The sequence below is a fragment of the Haliotis cracherodii genome, unplaced genomic scaffold (genome assembly GCF_022045235.1).
Source record: "Haliotis cracherodii isolate W230 unplaced genomic scaffold, xgHalCrac1.p SCAF_10, whole genome shotgun sequence".
Classification (NCBI taxonomy): Eukaryota; Metazoa; Mollusca; class Gastropoda; order Lepetellida; family Haliotidae; genus Haliotis; species Haliotis cracherodii.
Window position 1 is genome coordinate 40,071,706 of NW_027266265.1, and position 8,928 is coordinate 40,080,633.

The following is an 8,928-nucleotide window of genomic DNA, read 5'->3' on the forward strand; positions in this document are numbered from 1 at the left end:
ATCTTATGAAGGTGTTTTTCAAACATTGACTACTAATTATAAGATGATACTGGAAATAAATATAGACTGCCATTTTGCCTGAGATAGGGTTTGTGGTCTTAACGATGACCATGTAGACAGGATTTCATTGTAAACAATTGCCTAACGATCATACTGAGCATGGGCGGATACAGAGATGGTGCGTTGGGAAATGTACTAGAATCTAGTTGATGGTGTCTTTAGTACAAAGTTCATGTTATGTGAAACCACACAGTGATGAGCTAGTTTATGATTTACCAAGGGGACACTGCTGCACTCCTGTTCCAGGAATAGTCATTAGTGATGCATAATCCCCTTCTTCCCTCTAAAGCAGTTTAGGGTTCAACTTTTAGCTGGATACCAAACAAAAACGGCACCTCTATCAAGTTAAAATGCCACCGCAGTACCCTGCGAAAACTGCACCATACCTTCGTACGATTGTGACAATTTTTTTAATCAATTAAAATGAAACGTTATGTATATGTGTCAGATTCTAGAGTTATATTCAAGTGATTGTTCTTTAAAATTGACAATGGAGATAGAGATATTTAGAATATGAGTACAAGTAATAGTATCTGATTCACACATCATTTTGTATTTCCAAATATGTGTCTTGAAACCACACTTATCCCAACGAAAGTTTTCCAACAATATGTCTGTGCAATTGTTTTGTGGGTAGTTAGTGATTAAAATATAATTCAACTTTAATTAGTTTTATTTAATTATACAAGAGACTGCTGGCAGACAATTGGTGCTGAAAGTGTATATTCAATGTTGATTAAATTAATTAATTTGTTCTTTTACACATTAAGCAAAAAAGCAAGCCAAACATCATGCTTGCTAATGACCAGTAATAAGTAGGTGTAGCCAGTGGTTTTTAGATGATGTCAGGATCAGAGAATGTTGTCTGTGTTGAATTTATGTTGAATAGTATGATTGGATTGAATTTTAAATATCAGCAAATATTGTTTGTGATAAATAAATGTATGGTAATGATTTCTGTATACATGTCGAATAATACAAATTGTGCCATTTTCGCGAACAAAATGTGGTGCTGTTTGCTCAAGTTGGCATCAAAATTCACCATGCAATTTTGGTGCCATTTTGAAGCAGTGTCGTTTTAGCTTGACCCCAATCTAGTACCAATATTCCCCATGCAGTTTTGCTGCTGTTTTGACGCAGTGCTGTTTTAGCCCGATCCTGATTAAGCTGCATTACTGCCATACTTTCTTAGGGGCCACAGGGGATCAAGTAGTTAAGGTACCCTAAATCACATGGCAGAGTTCTGCCTCTTGGCTTTGCCAATATCCTCATGTAGTTCTGAATCTAAATTGTTTCTCAATTGGTCTGTCAGCACCTTGGCCATGTTATTCCGGTTGAACATTACAACACTAATCTGCTATCAACAGGCATTACCAGTCCCAGACTCGCGATGTTAATCGAAGATGACAGCATACAGTCGTCTGCGTCTTGTTTTTCTTCATGAGATGTTCATTTGTTTCAGAATTATCCCTTGTTCATCAAGACGATGCCAACAGAAAATGAACTCAAGTTTTATTATACTGTTCATACATCACTAGATGTTGTTGAAGAAAAGATTAGCTCCATTGGAAAAAATGCCAATGATCTGAGGGAGCTATATCTTGGTCTGCTGTACCCAACAGAAGATTATAAAGTGTATCCTTTTGTACAGTGCAAACAAACAGCCCAGGGACAAATATGTGTGAAGTCTATGACCCATATGCCTTCTGTAGCTGAAATATTGCCGAGTTCGGCGTTAAGCAACAAACAAAATTAATGCTGGAGGAAAGCTCATTTGTCACATACTCTGCATAGCAAATTGTGGTGCTTTAGACGACTGAGCCATCGGTGCCAGACCTCCCATATTTGTCATGATTCAACCAAACTTGAACCAACACAGAATGCCAATATGGTTCAGTTGTAGCTTTTATGCTTGCCAAATAAAAACTATTAACAAGAATAGTCGCTGGAAGTGCCAGGATAGAAAGGGTTTTGAAGTGTGCCACAGGGCGCTGATAAAGATGTTTAGGTGTGCCAACTAGGAATACTTTTTATAGAAACTTATTTAGACAGTGGTGCATTTAACTTCTTCAAATGTTCATCATTTTCCATGTGTTGTCCGGTTGGGCAAGGTACATTTTGCACTGGCTCCACGGGATAAAATGTAACCAGACTCTTCTGTTTGAAAAACTGTGATTTCTAAATGTGCCCTCACAGTACAGGGAACTTATTTAAACTCTGTCATTTTGAATTTAACTGTGCCATTGACAGTAAATACCAGGAATTATGAACATTAACATGTATTTAAGATGACCTATATGCCTTCTGCCGGAGAGAGAAAGGTCGATGGTATGATCCCCTGGCCGCATCATACCAAAAGACGTTAATTGCCAGGCCTTGTTACCCTGCCATGAGCTTGGGCGTAAGGGGATAAAACAAGGACTGGTTGACTTGGAGTCTGTATACTGTGTCTCTGTGGGGAAGCCATGTTAACCCGTGGCATGGTATCTAAGTGGACTGGTGCTATAAAACTGGCATGAATCCAGACGAGTACAAACAGACACACAAACGTACATGCTGGTTGCTATATAATTGCAATAAACATGAATGCCATGTTGAATCCCATGTTACCACATCACCACCTGACCAGTGAAGATCCAGGGTAGAATAGGTCTTCAGCAACCCATGTTTGCCGCAAAAGGCGACTATGCTTGTTGTAAGAGGCGACTAACAGTATCAGGTGGTCAGGCTCACTGACTTTGTTGATGCATGTCATCAATCCCAATTGCATGGATCGATGCACATGACATCAATCACTGGATTGTCTGGTCCAGACTCGATTATTTACAGACCGCCTTCATATAGCTGGAATATTGCTGAGTGCGGCGTTAAACAACAAACCAACCAACCGTACCCTGATTGAAAGGTTTTTCACAAATTTACTTTATGTCTGACTGGGGGCATACCCACAGTCGGCAGTCTTAAGGACATACTGTCATACGGGCATACAATCATACAGTCATACTGTTCCGATCCCAGCAATAGGACGCCAGGGCCTCGTTCCACAAGGCAATCGTAGTGCACCATCACCACCTTGACCAGTAATGACCAGTGCAGACATATTGATTGTTTTGTTGCCAATATTCTCCTTGATCGTTTTACGAGTTATGGCTATGTCACCAACACCAAAGTGAAGTTTGTTGTGGTTGTGGAGTCATCCAACCTCACTCTGAGGGACAATGATATTCGAGGGGTAAGTCGCACAACCTCGTGACACAACTTCATTATTTGAATGTTGAATGACAACTTAGGCTATTTTTAAACACTTGAAAAAGATTTTACATATTATATATCTACTCATGATATGCAATACTTAACTGAAAAGTTAAAATCAACATTTCACTCAAGTAAATTAATAAATATATGCATTCCTCATTTCATATCAGATCAGGTGTTTTTAATACTACCACAAATACAGCAAGTTAACTATACATTGTAACATTTGGGGCAGGGCTTGATTTAGCTATATAAAACATGCACCAGTGCAACCAGCCATATAATGAAAAATGCAACCCAATATTTATGTCTAAATGCGCCAAGGGCACGTCCAAAAAATTCAAATTTTTGTGTCTGATTATCTCTTATTTGTCCACACAGCATCAATCCTTGAAGCAGGTGCAACCTGGTTTAGTCTGGTGCAAATAGCTTTTCATGTCAACATGCACCTGGTGCAAGTCCCATCAAGTTCCTTAACTTGAGCCCTCTGTTGTATTCAGGGACCCATTGCTGGAATATTGATAAAAAAGGGTGTTAAACCATACTCGCTCACTATTCATGATACACTGTGGTTTATGACTGACATGCAGTTTTCATTCTTGACTTGATAAAGGTCTGCCCATGGCCCAGTTATAATGTGGACCGTTCATAAATTTGATACTCTATATATAAATAAACCTACTCTTTTATATACAGGGTTTCATTTGATAATATCTAAATGGCATGTGTTGACTATCTCTCACTCTAATCTAGCAAGTGGGTAAAGTTTGACACACAGGATGATTTTACCCAGGAAGATCTGGGTTAAAATTGATTTTCATCAACCCTTGCATGTACTAAGAGGCGACTTAATGGATCAGGTGGTCAGACTCGCTGTTTGTTTGTTTGTTTGTTTATTGTTTAAAGGGCAAGTTCACACGGAAATGAACCTTTTTTTCTTTTACTTTTTCCACATTAAAAGTGTTAACATAGAAGTGTCATAGACAAAAATATAAAAACATCATATTTAATTAACATATTTTTTGCACTAAAACGATTTATATTTTTCACATTTTCCAAGTGTTCTATTTCCATAACAAAAACACCATGGCTTATGTCCCTTGCAATATGACGTCATTGGTGCCAATTGATAAACATTATGACGTCATCATGCTTTGTTAGAGCCGCTTCACGTGGTGTAGGTACAGTTTTGTGATTCTAGCATCTCAGATGCCAGCCAGAATTGTGTTATGCTGAGTCACCACTGCGCCGGAGTGTGTCGTAGACCATGTTGTTTTACCGCAAACTGGTCCTTGATATCTTTTGCGTTGAGAATAGACAGGGACCCAGTTGAATTGGCACCAATTACGTCATAATCTAAGGGGGATAACTCAGGCCTATTTCGCTCGTAAAACGAAGGCCTCATAACGGCATATCACTTTCACACTATTGTGAGCTTCCTACTTTCACTGTGAAAAAAAATGAGTGTATATTTTCAAACACAGATACTAACTAATTCTAAAATTGCGTTTTGTTTAGAAAAAGAAAGAAAGTGATTTTTGCGTGTACACTTCCCCTTTAACGTTTCCCTGTACCCTAACTCTGTCATTGTGAATTTAACTGTATCATTGACAGTAAATACAAGGAATAATGAACCCTGACATGTATTTCAGATGTTCCGGAAGCTCCACCACGGCTACGTCGACATGCTGTGCAATCCCTTTTACAACCCTGGAGAAAATATCACATCCAGGTAGAGCTCACTTTGATTTTGTCAATAGTCAGGACTGTAATGCAAAGAATGTTTAATAGAGTGAGTGAGTTTGTTTAACACCGCTTTTAACACTATTCCAGTTATATTGCGGCGTGTCAGCTTAATGTGGGAGGAAAGCCCGAAGTGATGCAGGTCTCAGACGTTTATCACTTCGGTGAAACCCACGAGCACGGGTATGGTGCTGACAAACCTAGAAACATAATCGAGGTGAACCGGGATTCGAACCCACAATCATAGGTTTCTGGCATGCCCAAGGAACGCAACTCTGCACAGCGAATCACGGCGCCTTAGATGACTGGGCCACCCGTGTCACAGCAACTTGGAGAACCCACAATCATAGGTTTCTGGTGTGTCCAAGGAACGCAACTCTGCACAGCGAATCACGGCGCCTTAGACAACTGGGCCACCCGTGTCACAGCAACTTGAAGGGAGAACCTATAACAGCTCTGCTTTTATTGTCATTGTCTTTAACGTATATTCTAAGAAAGTGGTTGCCTTATCAAGAATAAGTTTGAATCTTTAATGTAAGAACAATTACAAGACTGAATGAATTCTTAAATGTTTTGGGTTTTTTTGCTGCAGGAATTTTGAAAATGTTGTGATTTCCATGATGCAACAAGAATAGACTTACAACAATCGTTACCCTGTGAGGGATCAGCATCAAGAAGCTATAAATATACATTCCTACAGATCGTGGGAGTCAAGTGAAGCGGAGTTAATGTGACAGGCAATGCATCAGATCCAACTGTGTGGGATGTCTCCTGGCTGCATGTGGTTGCTGGCTGGTTCAGTGAGCTGTCCGTAGATTCAATCTGTTGTATAAGTAGCTACTTGCACAACAGCTGTAAGATTTTAAAAGATGATGATGTTCCAATTTACCAAATACCCCACATTTCCGTGCCTGTTTTTCTCAGCATGCACAGTCGTACTATTTATGAGTGAGTGAGTTGGGTTTAACGCCGCTTTTAACATTATGCCAGTTATATCACGGCGTGTCAGCTTAATGTGGGAGGAAAGCCCGAAGTGATGCAGGTCTCGGACATTTACCACTTCGGTGAAACCCACGAGCACGGGTATGGTGCTGACAAATCTAGAAACATAATCCGGGCGAACCGGGATTCGAACCCACAATCATAGTTTTCTGGCGTGCCCAAGGGACGCAACACTGCACAGCGAATCGCGGCGCCTTAGACGACTGGGCCACCCGTGCCCCCCACTATTTATGACAAAACCAAGAACCCACATGAAAACATTCACAAACACTGCTAACATGTGAAGTAGTTTCCCTCCAACACAGAGCAGGGTTTTAGTTTTTTTTATAGATATTTCTATAAAAAACACATACGTACATACTGTTTTGAAAATAAGTATAATCGGAACCACATTATTTGTATTAGGCCCAATGTCAAATGTGTGCAGCTTATACAATTTGCTGAACTTTGTTGTACATTTTTAGATATTTATTTGAAATGAAACTCTGGCCACTCGGATGTCCCTTGACAGAAACAGACTATTTAGCTGTGTACTGTCAGAGGATGATATGACCCATGCTGTCTAAACAGTGTGTACAGAGTTGAGGACTGTTGTTGTCATGTTGTGTAATGTGTGCAATATTCTCTTCTCAATAGAGAATTGTAAATAAACTCTTGTTTCATATATCTTCATATGTTTCTGTTTTTCTTCAATGAAAATAAGCAGAATGGTTAGTTCAGTTGAAGACTCCCATCTTCCCGAGGCAAGGAGCCAACTGACTATAAAAGCCCCGTTTCCACCCTTGACGAACTAGGCTGGAATTATGGAGCTATATTTTGGCTGGACTAATGAGTCTATGCATTGTCCAATCAAAATTGCTAACGAAATCAACATCCTGTTCGTAAACTGCCATTCAGATTTCGGTCGATTGCAGGATTTGCAAAGCATGTGTTCCGTCAACTCAGCTTAAACAGATAGTCTTTTCATGCTTTTAATCAAGGTACCCGTGTGATTTGAAGCACTTCTCGAAGTAAGACCCATTTTATTACAATATAGATCCTGATTATTGATTCACTGGGCGCCGCCATTTTGTTTGAAGCAAATGTATGTGATATTGTAAGTGGAATCTGATTGCTCAATCAGAGGGACATAACTCATGATAGCCACTGGTGGCGCTCAGATCAAACCCTGAAATTCCAGGCCTTGTTCGGCAAGGGTGGTAACTGGACTTTTACAGTCCGTTAACTCCCTTGCCTTGGGAAGATGGAAGACACCATGTTCTTCCAATGGGTTGTCTGTTATACCATGATTTGGGCTGACACACGTAAACAGAGTTGCCTGTGGAGATCCTTGTACCACGAAGACTTGGGGCGACACATTTGGCCTGATACACACACAGAGTTGCCTGTGGAGATCCTTGTACCACGAAGACTTGGGGCGACACATTTGGCCTGATACACACAAAGAGTTGCCTGTGGAGATCCTTGTACCACGAAGACTTGGGGCGACACATTTGGCCTGATACACACACAGACTTGCCTGTGGAGATCCTCGTACCACGAAGACTTGGGGCGACACATTTGGCCTGACACACACACAGAGTTGTCTGTGGAGATCCTTGTACCACCATGACTTGGGGCAACACGTTTGGCCCGATACACACACAGAGTTGCCTGTGGAGATCCTTGTACCACGAAGACTTGGGGCGACACATTTGGCCCAACACACACACAGAGTTGCCTGTGGAGATCCTTGTACCACGAAGACTTGGGGCGACACATTTGGCCTGATACACACACAGAGTTGCCTGTGGAGATCCTTGTACCACGAAGACTTGGGGCGACACATTTGGCCTGATACACACAAAGAGTTGCCTGTGGAGATCCTTGTACCACGAAGACTTGGGGCGACACATTTGGCCTGATACACACACAGACTTGCCTGTGGAGATCCTCGTACCACGAAGACTTGGGGCGACACATTTGGCCTGACACACACACAGAGTTGTCTGTGGAGATCCTTGTACCACCATGACTTGGGGCAACACGTTTGGCCTGATACACACACAGAGTTGCCTGTGGAGATCCTTGTACCACGAAGACTTGGGGCGACACATTTGGCCCAACACACACACAGACTTGCCTGTGGAGATCCTTGTACCACGAAGACTTGGGGCGACACATTTGGCCTGACACACACAGACTTGCCTGTGGAGATCCTTGTACCACCATGACTTGGGGCAACACATTTGGCCCGATACACACAGAGAGTTGCCTGTGGAGATCTTTGTACCACGAAGACTTGGGGCGACACATTTGGCCTGACACACACACAGAGTTGCCTGTGGAGATCCTTGTACCACCATGACTTGGGGCAACACGTTTGGCCCGATACACACACAGAGTTGCCTGTGGAGATCCTTGTACCACGAAGACTTGGGGCGACACATTTGGCCTGACACACACAGACTTGCCTGTGGAGATCCTTGTACCACCATGACTTGGGGCGACACATTTGGCCTGACACACACAGAGTTGCCTGTGGAGATCCTTGTACCACGAAGACTTGGGGCAACACATTTGGCCTGACACACACAGACTTGCCTGTGGAGATCCTTGTACCACGAGGACTTGGGGCAACACATTTGGCCTGACACACACACAGAGTTGCCTGTGGAGATCCTTGTACCACAATGACTTGGGGCGACACACCAACATCACCGACTTGCCTGTGGATACATACTATTAGACCAACAGCCCAGAGCACTTTGGTCAAACGAACAAGGTACCAATATCCGAAAACAGGAACATTTACTGTGTAACCCAACATATTCATACATGGATGTCTGCCGGGGAGCCCCTGCTGCGTGTGGCCCCTGGCCCCCCAAA

The 8,928-nt window shown here is 42.1% G+C and overlaps 1 protein-coding gene across 1 annotated transcript; it reads left to right on the forward strand.

The window, feature by feature from the left end:
• Positions 1 to 1,526: 1,526 nt before the first annotated feature.
• Positions 1,527 to 6,706, forward strand: LOC139450495 (trafficking protein particle complex subunit 2-like protein). Its single transcript, XM_071232219.1, has 4 exons — positions 1,527 to 1,695; positions 3,205 to 3,292; positions 4,968 to 5,047; positions 5,651 to 6,706. Exons 1-4 carry the CDS (start codon positions 1,547 to 1,549, stop codon positions 5,691 to 5,693), a joined length of 360 nt encoding a protein of 119 aa, XP_071088320.1. The 5' UTR covers positions 1,527 to 1,546; the 3' UTR covers positions 5,694 to 6,706.
• Positions 6,707 to 8,928: the final 2,222 nt, after the last annotated feature.